Here is a 21,522-nt window from a genome sequence, read left to right as displayed (position 1 = left end):
CCTGAGGTTAGGGCATCAGAGGAGATGTTAGAAGGGAGAACCTGGAGAGGACTGGTTGAGAAGTCAGGAGTTGCACTCTTTGGAAATTCTCTTTTACTCATTTGTAAAACAAGGTTGGACTCATTTGAGCTTCAAACAAACAAGGCTGGGAGACAGGGCAGAGCTGGGCAGTGACATCAAAAGAGAAAGAAACATCCACAGCAACTGTTTATCAAGACTTTCGTAGCTAACCAGGTGCTGGTGGCTCACACCTATAATCCTGCTACTCAGGAGGCTGAGATCTGAGCACTGCGATTCAAAGCCAGATCAGGCAGAAAACTGAGACTCTTAACCTCCAATTAACTACCAGAAAACTAGATGTGGCACTGTGGCTCAATGTGGTTGAGCACTCCTGAATTCAAGCCCCACAACCGACCAAAAAAAAAAAAAAGACTTTAAAACAAAGGGGAGAAAAATAATAAAAAACAAAATAAGTACAGCACCTTATTTATTAACTCTCTTACTGATTGTTAATGCTTGCTAATGTCTTTTCATGTTAGTCTGTTCAGCTTTTAGTATCTAAGAAAAGTGATTCTGCCATGATTAGCAGTAAATTGTGTACGAGCACCGGTAGAGGTCAAGGACAAAGTTGCAATGGAAGAGTTTCTTACCTTCCTGCCTAGCCTGGAAGCTAGGTCACAGGGATAGATTATAAAAGTGTCACTTGGCACAACATGCACGCCATGTCACAAATAGTTGTTTTATTTTTTAGAAAAGGAATTTAAACAGTAGGTAATAGCATAGGACTTTAAAATTAATAAATAAAGCTGGATGTAATGTTCTGCCATGCCATAGAGCTAAGATTTTGCACACTAGTAGTATGTCAAGTGCTAGGCACATGTAGAGTTTTCTTGTTCTTGTAACCTATCAAAGGAATTCCTTCTTCCCTGAAAGTAGGACTTAAAGGATGACAAATGTTCTAATAATGGGCACCTTGCATAGCCCATGATATTTCTCACAGGCAAGTATGACTCCATATTAGGACTGCCTAGTAGAAGAGTCTAGCAGGGTAACTGTTATCTATCTGCCTTAGCGTGACCATCCTTCATAGGAAACAGAGATAGTATAGTGTAACTGAGGGACAAGGAAGGAATTCTGTTTGAAACATGAGGAAACTGAGATTCTGAGATTCTGTACTTGATAGGTCTCATAATGAATTGTGAGAGTTGATTTGGGTCTGAGTTTAGAGCTGGGTTTCTTCTATCCTGCCAGATCTACTTAAGTGCTGTCCAGATGCTGTTCCTTCATGCACACCTTCCTGCTTGCTTTGCGGGCTAACTCTCACTTGATTCTGTACCTCAATGACAAGGTACATCTCAACTGCTCTGGCTGTGGAGTGATCACTGTCCTTGAGCAGTGGTCTCTATGTTCAGAACATTTGAGACTCATATCCTTCAAAAACTGCTGTGAAAGGCCAGAAGCCTGGCTTAGTGGTATAGCTTCTGAATCTCCTCAAATCTGACTCACTGTCTCCTAACACATGGGGCACCCATGGCACAATTCTAGTTTGCATTTCTCTACTCATTGTGGAGCGTACCATGACTATTGGGACCTATAGCTCCAATTACATTGTTTCACTTACTCTGTTACTCTTTGCAAATTATATTCAGATGGTGCTGGCAGAATATCAGGGGTAGTAGCATTAAGGAATAGAAATGATCGACAATACAATTGAGTGTATAGTCCGACACCTCCTGTAGGGACACTTGGGACGCATCTTCTGCAGCAACTCCTTGCTGTCACTCTGGGTTCCTTTCCCCTTCACAAAATAAGTTACTTTGTATGTCCTTGGTCCACTCATGGCATACCTTATGAAATTCTCCTCTTCAAAAGTAATAATCAGTCTTGCAAGATGATTTTTATAAACTATCCCCTAAGTATTGCCTCATGCCGATGGCAGCTAAGGATATATTATCTTTATTCTTTTTTTTAATCTTTGCACATAATTATTTTTTAGTAGAAAGAGTCTAGACTTTGATGACCAGTTCACATCTCTTTGCATTATTACTCAAAATACGTTTACCATGAGAAGGTGGCTTCACCTTCCTGAATTGTATTTGTCCAGTTAATAGAAACAACAGTAGCCAGCAGGACACTCACATTAATGTGTGGTGGATTTTCCATGCTTAGTATGTGCCAGTGTACCATTTTTGTTGCTTTATATACATTGAATTCTCACAAGAATTTTGCATAGCAGGCCCTGTCATTCCCATTTCTCCAGTAGGAATCTGAAGACTAGAGAGAATAAAAGTAATAGATCCAAGTCACCTAGCTAATCAATGATGAAACTCACGGATTCATGCTGGTTTGAGCCAATGAGTTTCACCTTTCTACCATACTTTCACTTCTCCTTGTGAATTAAGGATGATACTGCTTATGACGCTACCTTGTATGATCATTATGAAGATTAGAAATTATGTGTGGGGAAGTCCAAGCGCAAAACCTGTTCCATGGGAGATCCTGACAGATGACATTATTTCCACACTTATAAGTAAATGGAGAGTCCAAGATTACTGAAACTAAGGGTGGTCCGGGAAAAGTACAAAGGGCCTACTCCTCTCTTCCCTTGTTTTGCTGGTGTGTATGCTGGCCTGATTTTCTTTTCTAACCGTAGACTTATAGTACCGTTGCCTCTTTGAAGACCATAGACAGGATAGTTGGGAAGGTCAATTGAAACACCTAACTGACCATAATAATCATTTCAGATTACATGTTAAATCTGTGAAGTGAAAACTTATTTTACTTTTCTCAACTCAAAGTCTAGTGTTATGCAGAGAGCTTTGTTAGAGGGTGAATGTATGTATTATATAGTGGTACTAACTTTCGGTATGGCACAATTAGTTTTCCATGAAGCTTTTGCTCAACAAACAATTCAGTAAAAGCTCTGACCCAGGAGCCTCAGCCAACATTCCTCACTTCCAATTTGGCAACACAATTTCACACTTCTTTAGTTACTCTTGGGCAAGGAATCAGAAGGCCAGTACTCACCTTGATCTAAGCCACCTTACTGGAAAAGAATTCAAGTGTGGATTATTTGTTTTGCCATTAAAATTTTCTCATGTCTTGTTGGGGGGGTGTGGTGTGGGGGGGGGGACTTCAATACTTGTCCTGTCCTTGGAGATTTTAATGGGACCAATTTTCTGGTGTTAACTAATTAAAAACAAGTCCAATTGTATTAGCAATGCTTCTCTATACCTAGAATAATAATGATGAAAATTATGTGAATGCTAGATTTTATTATTGGATATAATACAACATTTTTTTAGAAAGGAAAACACTAAAGGTAAACTGAAGTGAGAACACGGCACTCACTGTTGTCTCAATACTTCCACTGACAGATTAAAAGACAACATTAGAGAACAAAGGATAATTACATATTTTAAGCCGGTTATGTGTCCTGGGCTTTGACAATTTTTAAATCTTCATTAAAATGTTGAAGGGTGAGCTGGGTTACAGTTCAGTAGCAGGGCGCTAGTGTTGCTTGTGTTGTCCTCCATACTACAATTAGTCAGTCAATGAGCAGATATGGCCGATTGAACTAAATCATTTCATTGCTTCCTTCTACTTTTAAGAAGTGTAGTTCTGTGCAGTGTTTATTTATAACAACAAAACTATGGAGAGATTACCTTTAAAATCATTTTTGAGGTGAGAAAAATGAAGCATACAAAAGGAAAATGGTAACATTGTTCATGATATGTGAATTGCTGTCTAAACATGTATAAGCTATACAGTAATTTCCTTCTAAAAGAACTATGAACAGTGGTCAGCTTCCTATTGACAATACATAATGTCTTTACATAATGAATCTTTGATTGGCTATAACACCTGGAAACAAATTACATAGTGTAGTATATCCTAAAAACTTTTAACCCTGTAGGTACTTCTTTCCCTGTAGTCAGTATTTGTGAATTTGCCAGACGTGGTCTTATCCGTAGACATTTCAGGTCATAATTCTTGATTCATAATTCTCGAAGTAACCAAATTTTTTTTCTTGTCTCACTCCCGAAACTATTAACTAATTCTACCAAAACTAGAGAGAGAATGATCCTTATTATATATGTCATTGAGTAATGCAAATATATAATACTATGCATATTTAAGTGTATTTGAGTAGAATGTTTAATATAATATTTAAGTTTAAAATTAGGCCAAATCGTCTCTTAAAGGAATTGATTTCATTTATTTTAAACCATGAGGTAACTTAGTAGCATAAGGCTATTCCTGGAAAGTGGAGGAATATATACTTGGCTTATATTAAATGAGCTGGCCAGATGCTTTGCCCAGAGAATTGCACGTGGTTTGTATTATAGCCATATTATGATCATCCTGTCATTAGGTTGAGGTAGTCTGTTTTGCTTTCTCTCCTTTGCCTAGGTGATGGTATATTCCTCTTTTAGCCTTCTCTCAAAACTTGCCCTAAATATATTTAGTAATCATTCCCAACCATTTTTTTTTCATTGTACAGTTCTCAATAAAATTCTGAAATATTCTTGACAGGAACTGATTCATTGTTGATTTGTCTTTAGATTCCTGTCCTAACATTTTATTCTTTTGTTCTTGAATGATAGATCAAAAATGCTCCCCCTCCCCTGGTTCTAAACCTTGCAGAAATAGAAGCAAATTACAGTTTATATATTTAAGATGTAAAGAAAGTTGCAAAATAAAATTCTATGAAATATAGGACTTTAAAAAAAATCTGTGCAAAAACAGGGAGGGGCTTGTTTTCCAAAGTGCGAATGGGTCTTTCAGATTTGTTTTCATCTGCTTAAATCCCCAGGACCCTCCATTTTCAAGGGCATGCGCAGCATTTCCTTGATGTATGGATGTGTATACATATTTTCCCACATCTGTCTCCATGGACCTATCCTTTGTGAAATCCTAAACCTTATATTCATATTTAGTTTGCAATTTATGGGGCTCGAAGGGTGATGATACCATTTTTCTTAGGGTGTATGTTCGATGTGCTGTACAAAAATCTAGGAGAGTGATTTCTCTGGTAACCCTGCCTTGGCTTTTCTGTGGGTGAATTTCTTTTTCTCTTGCTGTGACCTGTGAATATCACTGTAGGCTTGCTGCCAATTTTGGGAGCGGCTGCCTGCTGCAAAATGGAGGCAGGAAGGTATCCATTTTCATCAGGAGGATGAGTGTTTCAGTCTTTCCGACCATCTGGAGAGAGGAACTTTTAGAGCAAAAGAAAATGGGGATTACAAAAAAAAAAAAGAAAAGAAAAGAAAAAAAGATTGTATTTAGCAGAAGAGGCAAGGGGGAAAAACCAATTAAAGTTAAACTATACCTTATGAATTTATGCTTTTCTACTAGGCTGTCCTATTCCAAAGCAACATAAACAAGAAAATACACAGGCTATTTTTATAAGGAAATGATTCCCTAAGTCTTAGGAGTATTAGTAAACAAATGTAAGTAAATTAGATTTTTGGCACACTTTTTAAGTTTATTGTACACACAACTGTAATAAGCACTAAAAAAAAGAAAGAAAGAAAGAAAGAAAGACCCCTGTTCCTGTGTATACAATGGCTGTTGGTGGTCTGATGTGGGTTCGGATTTTTAATGGCCTTTTTCAGGCCTCTCTGCTGACACTCTGGGAATTTAATAGTTGAGATATATTTATCACTTTTCTGTGGTCTGGACGGCTCATTTGTGTTTCTGTTTTTCGTTCTTTCTCTCCCTCCTTCCCTCTCTCTCTTCTGCTCTCCTTCTTTCTCCCCCTTTCTCCCTGAAAGTGAAATATTTAATTGACAGCTTGAGTTTTGACTGCCTTTTGGGGAAAGCTTGGTGCATGTCTTTCTGTTTTTACCTTGTCCATGCTTGTGGGCCATCTGTGTTTAAAAAAGGAGTGCTTAGACTCAGGATTACCCTGTGGGTATTCCATTGCATATTTACACCTAGACATGATTTGCAGCATTTCTTGGCCTGTGACTGGAAAATCTCATACCTGGTTATTTTCTGTTCACACAAATACACCGAACTTCTTCATTGTGCTACATTCCACAGGGGCAGTATTGCCGTGGTTTGGTCAGATTTAAACAGGACAGGGGAGAAAATTGTGTGCCGTTTAATGGATGTTAAGGGGCTTTGATCAATGCGGAAAGCAAAACTCATGGATTCTTCTTCCTCAGGTCTATGCTCCTTCAGCAAGCACTGCCGACTACAATAGGGACTCGCCAGGCTACCCTTCCTCCAAACCAGCAGCCAGCACTTTCCCTAGCTCCTTCTTCATGCAAGGTAAGGTGCCCCATTGCCTGCTGGGAAGTCTATGGTGTCTTTTCAGGTCCACACATGGAACAAAAGAAATGCGCCAGTAGACAGGTATGCGGGATCATGAAGGGCTTGCAATTCTTAGGAATTAAACTCCTTAGAAATTAATTAATTTTCTTCAACTTTACTAAGATCCTTTCTTTGAAATCCAAGCCCCTTGAACCATGATGAATTAAAAAGTAAATTGTCAGGTGCCAATGGCTTATAGTTGTAATCCTAGCCACGAAGAAGGCTGAGGCCCACAGGATCATGGTTTTTGAAAGGCAGCCTGGCCAGAAAAGTCTACCAGACTCCATTTCTAAAAGTGCCAACAATAAAGCAAAGCCTAGAAGAAGCATGGCTCAAGTGGTAGAGAACCAGTCATGAGCAAATAAGCCCAGCAAGCATAGAACTCTTCAGTTCAAGCTCTAGAACTAAAAAGGGGGAAGCAAACAAACAAACAAAAAAACGTGACTAACATGATCTGTTTCCCATAACCTGATGCTGCCATTGGTCTTCCAAGATTGACCACTTGGGCGACTCTTCGCCATCCTTCAGTATGTTTTGAACATATCTGGTTCAGCTACAAGGGAACATATTATCCATAGGCCTAACTTGATGTAAAATTTCCAATCACTAACCAATCTGTAAGAACAAAGACACTTTTTCAGATGAAATGTCCTATGTGGAAATTAGAATATTTCAGAGAGAAATCTTACTCCTAACACTGTAACTGAGAGAAGATTAACGGCCCAAACATTTTCGTTGTTGTTTTGGTTTGCCTTTTTTTTCTTGAAACGGGGAGCCATTGTTGAAAATTTCATCTTCATGATAGATATCATATATGTGTGTGTGTATATATATATATATATATATTCTTTTAATTTCCCATAACAAGCAGATAGGCATGTGTCCCCAGATTAGATACATAATGGCCACTAGTGACATAGCTCCTTTCTGGAGAAAACCCAGTGTTAACATCACAGCAGCTACTTGAAAAATGGACAGTTACCAGCATGCAGCTGAGGGTTCCCTGACTGCTGTGTCTGTGACCCTAATTTTTAAACTATGATGATCTTGTTAACAAGTTACCGTGAATTTAGATGTGGCATTTACCAAGAACTCCTAGGCAGAGCTCTTAAGTCTTTCTGCTTGAGTGTGCAAACTTTATTCAAATGTCACAGGGCCTCCTCCTTTCTGCTAGAGCATATCTAGTGCAAAAACCCCAAGGAGCAACCTGTAAGGTGCCTTACAGTCCAGTAGACAACTCAAAGTTGTTCTGATGCAAAGGAAGGTGTCTTCTTTCCCTTTCAAATGTTAGCTCTCTTAGGTTGCTAGTTGTAACATTCCATCAGGGAAAAGAATCTATAAAATCATGTCAAATGGGTGCCACGGGAATAAAGAGTTTTTGTGCCACGCATCATGGAGTTCGTGCTCTAGAGATCTTGTATTACTGCAGCCGTCCTAGGTGGAACGGGCTGGTCGCTTGATTGAAGTTCCATGATGCCATGACAATAGACTTCATCATCAGCTATGAACAGTAGATGGGAGGTGTGGCAGGGACCAAAATGCATTGTCAATTTCTGAGGATGTTGACAAATGGAAAACCCTTAGCACAACAACTTACAGATCATAGAATACATAAACAAATAGAATGCTTAAAAGAATCGTAGTTGCCTTGGTGTGTGTTTGCTGCCTTCTTTCGTGAGCCGTGGGGAGAAATTATAGGTACTTACAAATGGGGGTCAACTCGAGGTTTCCTCGCTCAAATGATTCAAGAACTGAATGATAGACTTATTTGTCTGTCTCCTTGAGAAAAGGTGGCTGGCTTGAACTGTGTAAGACACACAGGTGCCATTGTAGGTTAAAACACTAGAAGTCTCTCCGTAACAGACCACACAGAATATAGGGAACAAATTCTTTTTTCTACATATGAATACTTAAAAAAGGGGGTGGAAATTGAGTTGATATTTATGATGAGTACAATTAATTTGCACATGCTCAGTTCTATTCTTTCAAAACAGCATCATTTCCAAACAAGATCATGAGATGTGATAAATACTAATTTACTGTGAAAAGCATAATTTATGTAAAGTATATATTTTTATAAGTGCATGGAGTGTTCTGTGTTAGCATTCCTAAGTGTTTCGCCCCTCTGTGTATCATGTAGTCCAAATGATTTGGGACTCTCTTATGTGAGGATATATTTCCTTACATTGTCAAATGTGCCATGTATTTAAACAGTATTCTTGAATGCCATCTTTGAATTTAAGGTGAGACTTCTTTAGCTTGAGGACTAAGTCTTCAGAACAAAACATAACCCTTTTAAAGTTTCTGTGAGCTGGATGTGATTGTTCACACCTGTAATCCCAGCTACTCAGGAGTTGAAGATAAAGAGGATTGCAGTGGAAGGCCAGAATCAACAAAAAGTTAGCAAGATCCCTTTCGCCAAACAAGGTAGTTGTGGTGCCACACATTCACATTCCCAGCTACAAAGAGGTGGAGATAGAGGGGATTACAGCCTCAAATTAACCCTAGGCAAAAGTATGAGCCCTTATCCACAAAATAAGTAAAGCACTAAAGGACCGGAGCCTTATCTTCACTTGGGAGAGCAACTGTCTAGCATACATAAGGCCCCTGGGTTTACACCTCAGTGCTACAGAAAAGAAATACTCTGTGTTCCACATGATAAACACAAGAACAGTGACATCTCTCTCACCAGTGTCTTTCAAGAGAGCATGCCTCGTGCCCAGAGAATTTGATTCCTGAAAGAATATTCAGTTACAGGAGAGATTAGGAGACTTCCTGGAGCATATTTTAAACTATGGTTTCCTCTTGTTATCTTTAATTTCCATCTCCTACATAAAACTCCAGTGCTATTAGACTCACAGACATGACTTTGCTCTCTTGATTCTTTGCAATCCCTCTTCCCTACATGCCATAATTCCAACATTAATTCTCTCTGTTGTGCATGTGACAAAATGAAACCTGTGAAATCTACGTTGGGTTCCCCTCCCCTCCTCATTACTTAGTTACTTGCCTTTAGATCCTGTAAACTTGCTAACTCTGCCATGTCTGAGCATATTTCATTTTTACCCCAAAGCTTGAGAACCACTTTAATTTTCAGTTGGTTTTCATAAAAGTGTATTGGGTGGTGGGTGGGGGGGGGTGTCGAGGACTTGTAAGAAAGGTTTCCTTTCATATTAATTACCTTGGTGTGCTAGGATATCATTCCACGAAGCAGTATGATCTGTTGTTCTTTCATGGTTGAGTTTTTACTACGAACACTCACTTGGTTCACTATTTCCATTTGTTTGACAATACAAGAGGACACTTGGGGGAAAAAAAGTAATGATGACTGTGTTCTGATGTAATCAGCTAGCCAACACAAAGATGGATTTATAACGGGCAGTTATTTTTATGTATATGGGGGGGGGGGGAAATCCACTATTCTATAAGGCCAGGCTGAAAGACTCAGGGAAGTCACGGTTGTCTTTGTCCTCTCCAGATGGCCATCACAGCAGTGACCCTTGGAGTTCCTCCAGTGGGATGAATCAGCCTGGCTACGGGGCAATGTTGGGCAATTCTTCTCACATTCCACAGTCTAGCAGCTACTGTAGCCTGCATCCGCACGAACGTTTGGTAAGTCAGACTTCCATGAGAATGGAGATGCGCTTGGCTCACTTGGGAAGCCTCTTCTGTCTCCCAGTGCTCAGACACAAGGACTCCTCTGCGAGCGAGTATAAAAATAGGACGCGCCCATTACCCTTCCCAGTTATTTCTGTGATCAAAGACACAGATGAGTCAGATCATCTTTGTAAACCTTCGAGAACCTTTTTGTGATTGTTCTTTTGTTTATTGTGTTTGAGTCTGTTCTCTTCTTTCTCATGATGTCAGCTTCCTTTGGTGTATAAACACACACTGTGTTTGAGTTGCAGGATTTTAGGTATGGCAGCTCTTTGTCCTGTGGGCTTTCTGTTCTCCTCCCTCCCCCCTTTTCAGTCTGAGTAATTAAAGGATATACTTTAGAGAGCAAAGTGGTAGGAGCCTTGGAGAGTAGGTTATATGCATCACACATGAGGATTTCCATGTCCGTGGGACCTCCTGGAACCCACTTGAATAGAAGAAATAATGTTTTGTACACACTCTTGGTAGTAACAGCTGCCCATCCTGAGGTTTCCACATTGATCCTATTTTTTTTATTACCATTTTTATTTGAAAATGTTCAAAACAGAGAGATTATTGTTACATAAGTCAGGCAAAGAGTACATCTCCTTTTGGACATTGTCACACGTTCCCTTGGTCTCTCCCAGCTTTTTCCTTCCATCCCATCCACAAGTTGTGTAATTCATTTTGAACACAGTTTCTAGTGAGTACTAGTGCTGCATTTATTTACCCTCTGTCCCTCTATGTATGTGTGTTAGTGTGTGTGTATGTGTGTTGTAACTACTTTAACTCCACTTATCCCATCTACTTTAAAAACTCTAAAAATGTTGCCTTTCATTGGTAAAGGTTTTCCAGGTGTTCATTCATCCTGCTCTATTTCTTTGTCATGGTGGAAGCAACTCCTTTTTTAATTAAAAAGCGCTAAAGTCCAGAATCCACTCATGCATTGAGTTCTGTGGTTTACTGGAGGGAAAAGTCTAGATCATGAATTGGCTTTGGAGTGCAGATTGTATGGGACCCAAGTACACGGTGAAATAACACAGCAGAAAAAAGCACAGCTAAGCCCCAAATCATACAAATGCAAAAGGGTCCAATCTATACCAGTGGGCTGTCATGTAAATTATATCCATGTTAGAGATTTCTGTGTCTTCTCATATCCATATTTAATTCCTTGTCTGTTCTGATGAAGGAAATAAAGATTCCTACCTTTCTGTATCCTTTCTTCTCTTTTGCTCACACGTATCAAACATAGGAACAGGGTCTGTCTCATAACTGTGGAAAAAAAAAAAGATTCCAGATACTGAGATTTCTGGTATCTTTGAAATCCCTCCTTGATCAGTTCTGTGGGTAGAGACTACACAGGTTCAGCTTACTTCTCCCTCTCAGACACGATGGTGGAGATGAATTGGCCTTTTCGTATTATCTCCCAAAGTGTGAACTATGCGAATCAGTTATAAACTTTCTCAAATTCTAGCACATGTTCAGACAATAGCACATGCCTGGTTTTTAAATCTGCCTTTCTCCTACCGCCTACTTGGAGATATTAGAATGAAGGCTAGGGGGAATATCAGCTTCCATTATACTGAATTCTCTTTGGGGCAACAATTTGCTTCTCTGCTATCAGTTCCCACTTGTCCAGTAACTCATGATCAAAACTAGGAGAGGGATTACCAAAGAAAATTTGGCAGATATGCTAATATGTTGGAATTTAAGTACTTTGAAGTACAGTTCACTATTCCAAGAGATGTTTGTTTTTCTTCTATCTTATATTTTTGTCTTTTCCTATCATGCACTATAATTTCACATTACTTGATTTGATTTTATCACAAGTCCATTCTGTGGGTAAGGAAATCTGTAAAATATGTCAAATGCACAAAAAGTGTAGTTTCAAATTGGAACCCGACTATATTCCTTTAAGAAAAAGTTTTAATAAACCCTGTTACAAACCAGGAGAAAGATCATTTTGAGGAAATTACCACAGTGAGCTGCTACATGAGAAGCTGTTTATCTAATGTCGCTTAGCCTAATATGATAAATAGGGAAATTTCAGGGAGTAGGGTTCTATTTTAAAGGGTAAATAAATACGCTAATGAGTTTTCCCACCGAGAGCAAAACTATTGAATTATTACATCTAGTTATTGTAGTTTTGCCATATGAAAATATCTCACTGAAGTGACTCTGAAGAATGGGACACTGACTGAGAATAATGTGAATATACAGTAGTAGCAGTCAATATCTTCCATTTGCAATAATGGGAGTCCCTTATAAATTAGTCCATAGCATTTGGATTGACCACTATTTAACAAAGAGGTAGTTTAAGAGGAAAAAAAAAAAGATCTTTCCTTAGATTATTTTGGGTATAATCTGACCATGTTGGTATTATCTCTAAAGGTAAAAGTATTTCAGAAACATTATCACCTTATCAATTTATTGTTATAATAGAGCACATAATTTCAAAGCTTAAAAATCCATGTATTTCTATAGTATGGTCAAGTGCCCAGCTTATATCCTTAAATTCCCTTCACACTTTAGTCTGCATGGCAGAATTCCTCTACTAACCACTGCTTTTTGGAGCTACACACACAAAATCACTCAGATGAATGGAGTTTGTGGTTAAGCTTCAGAATGGGTAGTTGTAGAAGATTTAAGTTAGGCATGACTTGGCAGAGTTCTTCTGAAAAGTAGGATAGAGTCCTTACTGTCGATCATGATTTAGGCATAGTCTTTTCACTGCAGAGTGAAATATTCCTAAGTAGCCGAACTTTTAATATAAAGAGAAGTTCTTTTCTTTTGCTACCACTGTACTTGTCAACTGATGCGTATTGGCAGCGTCTGGAGGTATTTTTGTTATGACAGTGGGTAGATGCTACTGGAATCTACTGCCACAAAAGTCCCTGGGCAAGAAGTGCCTCACAAATCACTCAGTCATGTCAAGACTGTTAAAAATCTTGCCTTAATCCAGTGTGGGATTTTATTCTTTTATTTTGTGCTCCCATTTATTAATCATTAAATGCTCATCTCATAGGTCAAAGAAAGTTACCCATGTAAACATGTACAGCACTTTACTTGCTCTCTCTGTAGACTTAACAACACTACTGTTGAATTTCACAAATAAAAAATAAACCCAGAATGGGCATGGAAAGCCATGACACTTATTTTAATCACTTTTCCTTGTGACTTTGTGTAGCAAGCAGGACTGGAGGAAGAGACTGAGGACTCTTAGAGCTGACCCCTCAATCCTCTAAAAGAGCCATTATTTGCGTATCACTAATGTTCTCTGGGGTATATTTTTAATGTCTGTGTGACAGTAGTTTTCAAGATACTTTTTACTGGAAAGTAATCTAGTTATAATCTTACTAATTTCCTTCAGCATCTAATTTTCTATGAATCTCTAAAATCTGATTTAGTGTAAATTGCAGCAGGTCCTCATTAAAATCTGTACAGATTAATTTTTCTTGCATTTTCTACATAGTTCATCTTTTGTATGCTATCTCCTAAACGATTGCTCCTTTTATATAAAGTTAAAAGGGTCCAAAATGCCTTATGGGTGATTATCTTTTTCCTGTCCCATCTCCTGGTTAGTTTTCTACTTTCTTTTTTTTCCCATAATTCTGTTCTTCATTTGTGATTTTTATATACTGATAGTTGATGTGTACTTTGTCCATTCTATAAAGATAGTGGTACTTTAAAAGTATGAAAAGCATTTTCATGTACTTCAAAAGGCTTAAGTTCAAGATTATCAGTTTTTCAATGAAGGATTTTAATTAGACTGTTGTATGAATTTAGAGACATTTTTAAAGGCATGCATATGTCCTTGGCTGACCCAATTCTGACATGTAGATTTATTCTTTAAACCATTTGGTTGTCTGTCAGATGATTCATAATCCAATCCAATGTCTGTCTATTAAGCTCTGATGATGGGCTATTCATTGAGTGTCTAGTGTCATTCTGTGTCACTACTTACCACAGGTTGTGACATACAGCAGTCATCTCCATTCCTTCCCAGTGTAAGAGGTCACAAGTCCAGATGGAAATGGTTTTGAAAAAGCCAGCAGTGAAAGGCAAAACACAACTGAGTATTAATCATAGTATAATGCAGAGTGAGCGTGCACTAGGGACTTGGAGATGAGATCGATCAGGGGGTGTCTTCCAGGAAGAGACAGGATTCAATGTGCTTGTCACAAAATCAGTAAGAGAGCACCAAGAAACAAGTTCTCCTGAGAATAAAGTATTTGGTTGTTAAATGTCCCTTTGTATCATCGTCACCTTTCATCTGTAATTTGAAAGTAATTGATATGAAGACTATCTCCCATAATCATTATTGATGTAAGAAATCAATGATGAAAATTTCATTTTAAATATTATGATGCTTTTATGTGTTTGTAATATGTTTAACCTATAAGAGCCACTTTTCAAGCTACTTCTTACCATGTTGCTTTTTTTAATTTTATTCATTTTTGCCAGTCCTGGGCTTGAAGTCAGGGTCTGAGTGCTGTTCTTTGTACTTAAGGCTAGTGCTCTACCACTTGAGCCACAGCTCCACTTTTTGGTCTTTTCCAAATGGTTTATTGAGGATAAGAGTGTCACAAACTTTCCTGCCCTGGCTGGCCTCAAACCACAATCTTCAGATCTCAGCCTCTTGAGTTGCTAGGATTACAGGCATGAGCCACTAGCTGCTTCTTTTCTTGAAAAGGAAAATAGCTTGGGATATCCTTATAAATTAGTGTGTTCCCTTAGGGAGCTAGTCATTTTCAATGGGATGGGTGGATAGCAACTAATTTTCTACCTTATAATCTGTGGTATGCCCTCAGGAATGTAGCGGATTTGGGCAACTAAATAGAGAATGAACTCAAAGTCAAATGATCTCCTAAAAGTAGTCTTTATCACAGTCCTATAGAAAAGACATATGAAGAAAAAAATGGACAATAAATTGGTGTCAGGGTTTTTGTTGTTGTTCACATTTAATTCATGATAGCCACTGATTTTAGCCTTTGCATGTTGGTGCTAGAGAAAGATTTAATCATTAGTGATTTTAAAAGATTTTTTTTTCATTTACCATTTCATTTTTACCTGTGAGTATAATCGAATTTGGGAGGGAGAGGATGTGAAATGGGTTACACTTTGTCATTAAATATCCAAGAGGTCATAATGAAGTATCTTGTGGACCAAAGGGTTCTTCATATTATTGTAGTCATTGTGTATTGGAATCTTTTTCACCTAATACTAAGTCATACAGAGATAATATTCATGGCTGTCTTCTGTATTCCTGAAGTCTTAGAGATGATTTTTAGGCAGTAATGTGTAGATGTTGGGACTGTCATCATTTCTCACTGTCCTACATTGCCATTATATTCCTAGATATTTGATGCAAACCCTGACCAACTATGTATTTTATTATTTTGGAAATGAAACTTGTCAGATCTAAACAAGATGTATTCTCGGGCTCTTTTGAAATTCTAAAAGCTGCCTCCCTTGCAGAATATAGAGTTCTGAAAGCAGTATTAGGAAATGAAGTCCCTAACTATGTCGTGATTGAATATGGCCTCCTTTCTCTGCCTCTTGCTATAGAGCTATCCATCACACTCCTCAGCAGACATCAATTCCAGTCTTCCGCCGATGTCCACTTTCCATCGCAGTGGCACAAACCATTACAGCACCTCTTCCTGCACGCCTCCTGCCAACGGGACAGACAGTATAATGGGTGAGTTACACACACGCCAGCTCTCACGCCAGCAATCCGTGGCAGCATTTGCTAACAAAGAGCCTCATAACTAAAGAGCAACTAGGCGAGCATTATTTGTCACGTAACTGAGAGAACGAACAAATGGATGAAACAAACACAGCGGATAACGCTAGCTTGATCATCATCCCTTTTTGGTCCTAAGAAACTAAAATGTCTTCGGTGAACAAAGTAAACTTTTCATAAGACAAGGCATGGAAGGCTAGTGAGTTACAGGGCAGCATAGCTCTTAATAGTAGTTAGTAACCACTTCTTAAATATCAGCTGCTGTGCTGAGATCTTAACCATGCTATATCACTGCCTCCTATAGACTGGCGATGTGAAATCCTCAAGTGACTGTTAATAGCAAGATAGCCAAGCGCCGCTAAGAATACATGGCATTATGGAACCCTTGAGTAGCAAGACTGCTTGCTTATAGAGAGTAGATCTCTGAGCATCCATGGGCCAGAAATGACTTGCTGCTATCTCATAAGCAGATTTCCTAATGAATGAAGACCAGAGAAATGTGTTGCTGCCAAGTGAACTGTGCTCTCATCCACACACCTTCATTGATCTTGACTGTGGTCATCTCCTAAGGCAGATTGTTCCTTGTAGTGCCCTAGGCAGACTGTCCAGCTGTCTCTGGAATGAAGGTGGGCAAGGAAGCAACTGTCCACTTGTGCATTTCGCCTTGGTGCCTTCACATTCGGATGAACAGCACATCTTGCTACTCAAGGGTCTTCATAAAACCTGAAGAATCCCTGGTTACGACCTCCTGGGTTCAAGTCCACACGCTTGGCTTAGCTATCCATTGCTCTTGGAGGCTCAGGAAGACTCAGAGTTTGAGAAAACATCAGGAAACAGAACAATACTCCCATTTATCCCTCTTAGGTTTTTGTCATGTTTTTCTTTTTTTGAACTTTGTGAAGTGCTATGAATCACTGCTGTGGGAAGAGTTTTTGATGAAGGGAGATGTGTTTTGGAATGTTGCAAATATACACTTTCTGCCTAAATAATACCTTCACTGCTGCTTCAACAAAGTATTTCACACTTGAGATGAGCCACCTAGCAGCCTGCCCTAGCGTGTTTCACTGAGAAGCAAATTTAGGAACCAGTTTCCATTTCTGTAACTTTGCGTAATAAGGCCGCTACAATTGTTTGTACCAGTTTGACCTTGGAGAGCTAAGGACAGAGGTCACATGGGGAAGTTTTGAGAGCTATCAATGCAGTTTTGACAGAAACAAGAAGAAAGAAAGAAAAGTGCAGAACTGAAAGAGTGAGAAAAGCATATTTCGCTTCAGTGTGGTTTGACAAATGGAAAGCCCCTTTTTCTCGGTCATGTGGTCAGGGTATAAAGAAGATGACCCATCCGTCATCCTCTTAAATGACAGATTTCCTGTCTACTTGTGGTTTGAGTAATTTTCTTCTTGGGGATGGTATGAAGGTGTAGCAGACACATGGAGCTGGGGAACATATATTTAGACATTCTTTGCAAAAGAATGTGCATTGATTTGTAATCTCCCTAGGAGAAAAGCAGTGAGCTATAGGACGAAAGAGGTGCTATGGTAGAAATTGCCCTCCGTGAGCTCGAGACGTCTTCACCACGAGTCTTGGTGGGAAAAAAAATTGCTTCCTTTAAGCTGGCCCTGTGACCATTAGTTTGTTGGTGAACAGGAGAGTCCACTTAGTGGATCTGGATAGATAGAGTTGGATGGTGGGTGACTTCTGTAAGGTAAAGAGGTGGATTCAATTTTCTGTAGGTCCACAGTCCCTGCTTGAAGGTCTAGACCAAAGACCCCCAAATAAAAAAAAGAGAAAAGCATAATATTTTTGGAACCCAGAAGTGGGCATTTAAGAAAAACTTATTATCTAAACTGTTTCACAATAGCCAAGTATACTTACCATGACTTATTAACAGAATATGAAAAAGCTTCATGACTCTTTGGGAAGTAAGTTCACTAGATCTTTTTTTGCCTTTTGGAGCAATAGGCTTTGGTTCATTTGCATAAATGCAGGCATTACTTTAAAAGAGAACTTTCTAGAGCAATTGAGAATGTTCTCCTTTATAACTGTATAAAGATCCACCAAGTCCTTAAATACAAATTCAGAGGAACATGCATGATAAGCCATCTTGGTTTTGCCTGGTGTCCCAGTGGCTCATGTTTCTTCACACATAAATCCTCTTTGGCTTCGGTTTTGGTCTTCCGAGTGTGGAAGCAGGCAGTAATGGCAGCACGTTTATATAACGAGAAGAGAAGCTTTCTCCTCTGATGTTAGTGATACTTTCCTCGCACACAGTATAGAGTAATAGGATACACATGAAAATACTGGGCATATACTCACTCATTCTGAAATGCGGGGAATAAAGAAATATTACGTTGCCTGTATCTCAAAGAACAAACAGAGCTAATTAAATAATTGGTAAATAGGGAACACATAGCCTAACACATGGTCAAGATTATACACATGATTTTTGTAGAAAATAACTGCAAGCAGTACTAATGCTGTAAGAATGGCATTCAAGCACTAACACATGGGCATCACATTTTTCAAGTTTTTGCTTGGAAAAGAGTTGCAAGGCAGTGCATTCTGCTCATACGTAGCATTGATGCCTGCGGGAGCTGTCTTTTCTGTTGAGAAGACCACTGAGCTGCCTCTCAGTCTTGTGTGATAATGCCTTCTTGATGGTCAGCAAATGTCCTGAACTGATGACAGAACAACCCAGTGCCTGTGGAGGAAGATGTAAGTTCTAGAATCATCCAGAGTAACCTCTCTGGAGTCTCAATCGGTTGTTTTCTGTCTTCTGCATTTTAAAGATGGAAAATGCTACCTAAGGCTTGGGGTGGTTTGTTCTATGCTTAGAGAAGTAAACCTTGTTTCTTGTTTGGTTTTCTTTTGTCCTTTAATGACCAATGTCTTTTCTAAAACAAGTTGTGTGTGTGTTTTTTTTTTTCTTTTCAAGCAACATTTAGAAAGGGTGCAGCCTAGAGTCCATTCTGTAAGGATTGCTTTAAATGACTCTTGGTAAAATATTTTATTTATAGCATATGATCCACTACTTTCATCTCAAGCATGATTAAAAAACTTTGCAGATAATGTTAGCCATTTCTGAATTGTAAAGGCATCTTAAAAAAATGAAGGCATCTAAAGCAGTATATAATTTTATGTGAAGGTAATAGGTTAGGACAGAGTATGGATTGTTCAAATTGACAGCACCTCATTAGGGAGAGAAGCTGTCAGAAAGCTGAAAGTTTATCAGCAGCAGAAGCCTCTAGCTCGATCCCCAAAACTGTTCTAAGTCACAGAGCTGGAGGGACTCAAAAGCAGTTCTTTCCTTCTGCAACCAAGCATGCACACAGAGGAGGAAGAGTAGTAAGTCATTAGAAGCAAGCTAGAGAGAGAGATCTAAAGGATAATATAACCATTATGTTTTCCTGTCCACATATTTCCTTTCTACTTCAGTTATAAAGGCCAATAGCCCTCGCTGATCAGAAAGAGTTAGAAGATCCTCTACCACAGGAAAGACCTAGGAAGGCTACTCAAGGCTGAGAAGCATCCTAGCTCTCTCTCCAGCTACCCCTGGGACTTGCCATATGTACATAGTCACAGAAAATGCCCTTGTGGTTTGTGGCTACACACCCTCCCTTCAGAGGGAACTAGCATATAACTGACATAGTGGTTATAATAACTACTATTGTTCTATTAGACATTTAACTGGCCAGCTTTCTAAGGCATTACATTTCTCATGTTTCTAAACCTCAAACCAAGCAGTGTTGAAGGAACAGCCTACCAAGATTGATTAGTATACCAAGTGCTAAAGATTAGTTCATTGTCTCTATCTGGTTCCTGAAATAATCTGGTTTATAATCCTCATTTCTGATGGCATATTTGTATGCCATGGTGCATGTGCCTTTCTAGTAGAAACTGTGTGTCCCCTTTCCCTTGAGAACTTGGTTTCCTGGTAATTTTATTATTCGAGATAATTACACACTCGTCACTTTGACTTTTACAATGATCTTGAGCCTTCAAATACATTTGGGTGTGATGTCAGATGTAAAAGTATGATGTCAGAGTCAGGGCATCACAGTTCTAAAGACCACTAACAGCCATAAATAAATATTGTGTTCCTGCCACTATTTCTTGCATATATTCAGGAGGTCCAACTGGTGCTCCAATTCCTTGGAATCCTTGGAATCCTTCCTGCTAAGCACTAGTGAGTTGCAGCCTATATTTGAGTTATATTTTAGTCTAACAGCATTATAATGAAGCGCTAGACAGCTTGCCTTTTTTATTGTCTTTATAGACAAGCTCAGTGGCACTGTTAAGCTTTTCTAGTAGTTTAGCAATGTAAGGGTCCTTTGGAGTCAATTCAGAGAAATCTCCTCTTAAAGCAGCCCCCCTTCCCAGTCAGTAGACATTGTACTTCTTATTCCTTTGATGATGTTCCCCGGCCCAGGTTATGGGTGTGCAATGAAGGAGAAACATTTTTCCAAATCAGATTTTCACTCATCCTGCCCTTTTAGGATGGGTGTGGTCTGATGGGAATCAATCACTGCGTCCCCAAAGGGAAGCCTAACTCAGGGTGGTCCAGTGTTCATGCTTGGATATGAAACCCTTCCTTCCGCTTCATCTTCCAGCCAGTATCAGCACCTGTGTTCAGGCCCTCGAAACAATACTTGTTGGTGGCCGTGTCAAATCCTCCTACAAAATTACAGTTCCTCTTTGTAACTGCTCCTCTTCCATTCATATTTATGTTACAGCCCTACTTAGAGGCTGATTATTTTTCACCCGTAAGTAAGAGAAATTGATTAGAACCAAAATAACCTAAAAAGTTCTTTGCCAAGTGAAGGCAACGTTTGCATCTTTATTTCTGTTACATGGGCATCTGGGTCAGTTCTAATAATACAAGTTGACCCAAACTTGGGCCGAGAATAGCAATCAAGCCCTGATACATTAATCTGAAAGGATAGATATGATACGTGTTTTGCAAAGCATGACCCATTTTTCAATGTAAAACAGTTGTGTGTGTTTATAATATATATATACATACATATACACATACATACATATATATGTGCCAGTTGGGAATTAAAAATATATCTCCCATTTCTGTGTGCCCTTTGATATATCAGTCCCACAAATAAAAAGAGACATCTTCACAAGAGGGGACCATCTCACTTACCATGTTCAGGGAATCTTGAAAATGTGTCCCCTCCAGTGTTTCCTGGAACAGAACACAAAGCATTCCGAGTGAAAGGGTACACCGGCCCCAGTGAACTGCTTTGAAATTTAAGCCTTTGGGTTTGGCTGGCCAGCTGTTACAAGGTAAAATGGCTTCATGTTTAAAAAAAAATAGTCTGTTCTTATCATTGGCTTCCATGAGTAGCCTTTGTAGTTTCCTGAACCATTTTCATGGCAAGATGGGTTAAGGAGTTGATTCTATTTTTGATGCTGCTTCCTGAGTTTTAATATCTCCCATATGAGAAAGATACTAATAGATATCCTTGTTAGGAATGTGTACTGCTTTAAGGGGAGAAAAAAACCACATAGTAAACATGCAGTGTTTATGCAGTGGAAATATATATGATATGTAATTAGTGAATATTCTTAAAATATCTTGATTAGTTTTTCAATTCTTTCTGTTTGATTTCATGAAAAATATGTATTTTAAATTCATATTCTTCACTTTAAAATTGTTCAAGGGGAGAATTAATCTTCCGAAACCTGCTGCTGTAGCAAATTTTTATCTATTAAAGGAAGATCATCTTATTCTCCATTTAGTTATTTATTTTTGGTTTAGGTTCTTTGTTAGATAAGGTGAGCCCCCTTTCTCTTCAGGGACTCAG

General features: G+C 38.8%; 1 protein-coding gene across 13 annotated transcripts in view; it reads left to right on the top strand.

The window, feature by feature from the left end:
• The window catches only part of Tcf4 (transcription factor 4), a 341,790-nt gene that overhangs the window by 281,852 nt on the left and 38,416 nt on the right, over positions 1 to 21,522 (top strand). For all 13 annotated transcript variants that reach the window (XM_048363022.1, XM_048363026.1, XM_048363023.1 and 10 more), the window contains 3 exons: positions 6,174 to 6,279; positions 9,800 to 9,933; positions 15,526 to 15,658. In XM_048363022.1, coding sequence (XP_048218979.1) covers positions 6,174 to 6,279; positions 9,800 to 9,933; positions 15,526 to 15,658 — 373 coding nt within the window. The remainder of the gene's footprint in view (positions 1 to 6,173; positions 6,280 to 9,799; positions 9,934 to 15,525; positions 15,659 to 21,522) is intronic.

Source organism: Perognathus longimembris, chromosome 15 (assembly GCF_023159225.1).
Source record: "Perognathus longimembris pacificus isolate PPM17 chromosome 15, ASM2315922v1, whole genome shotgun sequence".
Classification (NCBI taxonomy): Eukaryota; Metazoa; Chordata; class Mammalia; order Rodentia; family Heteromyidae; genus Perognathus; species Perognathus longimembris.
Note: the sequence above shows the minus strand (reverse complement) of the source record. Positions and strands in the feature narration are given on the sequence as shown.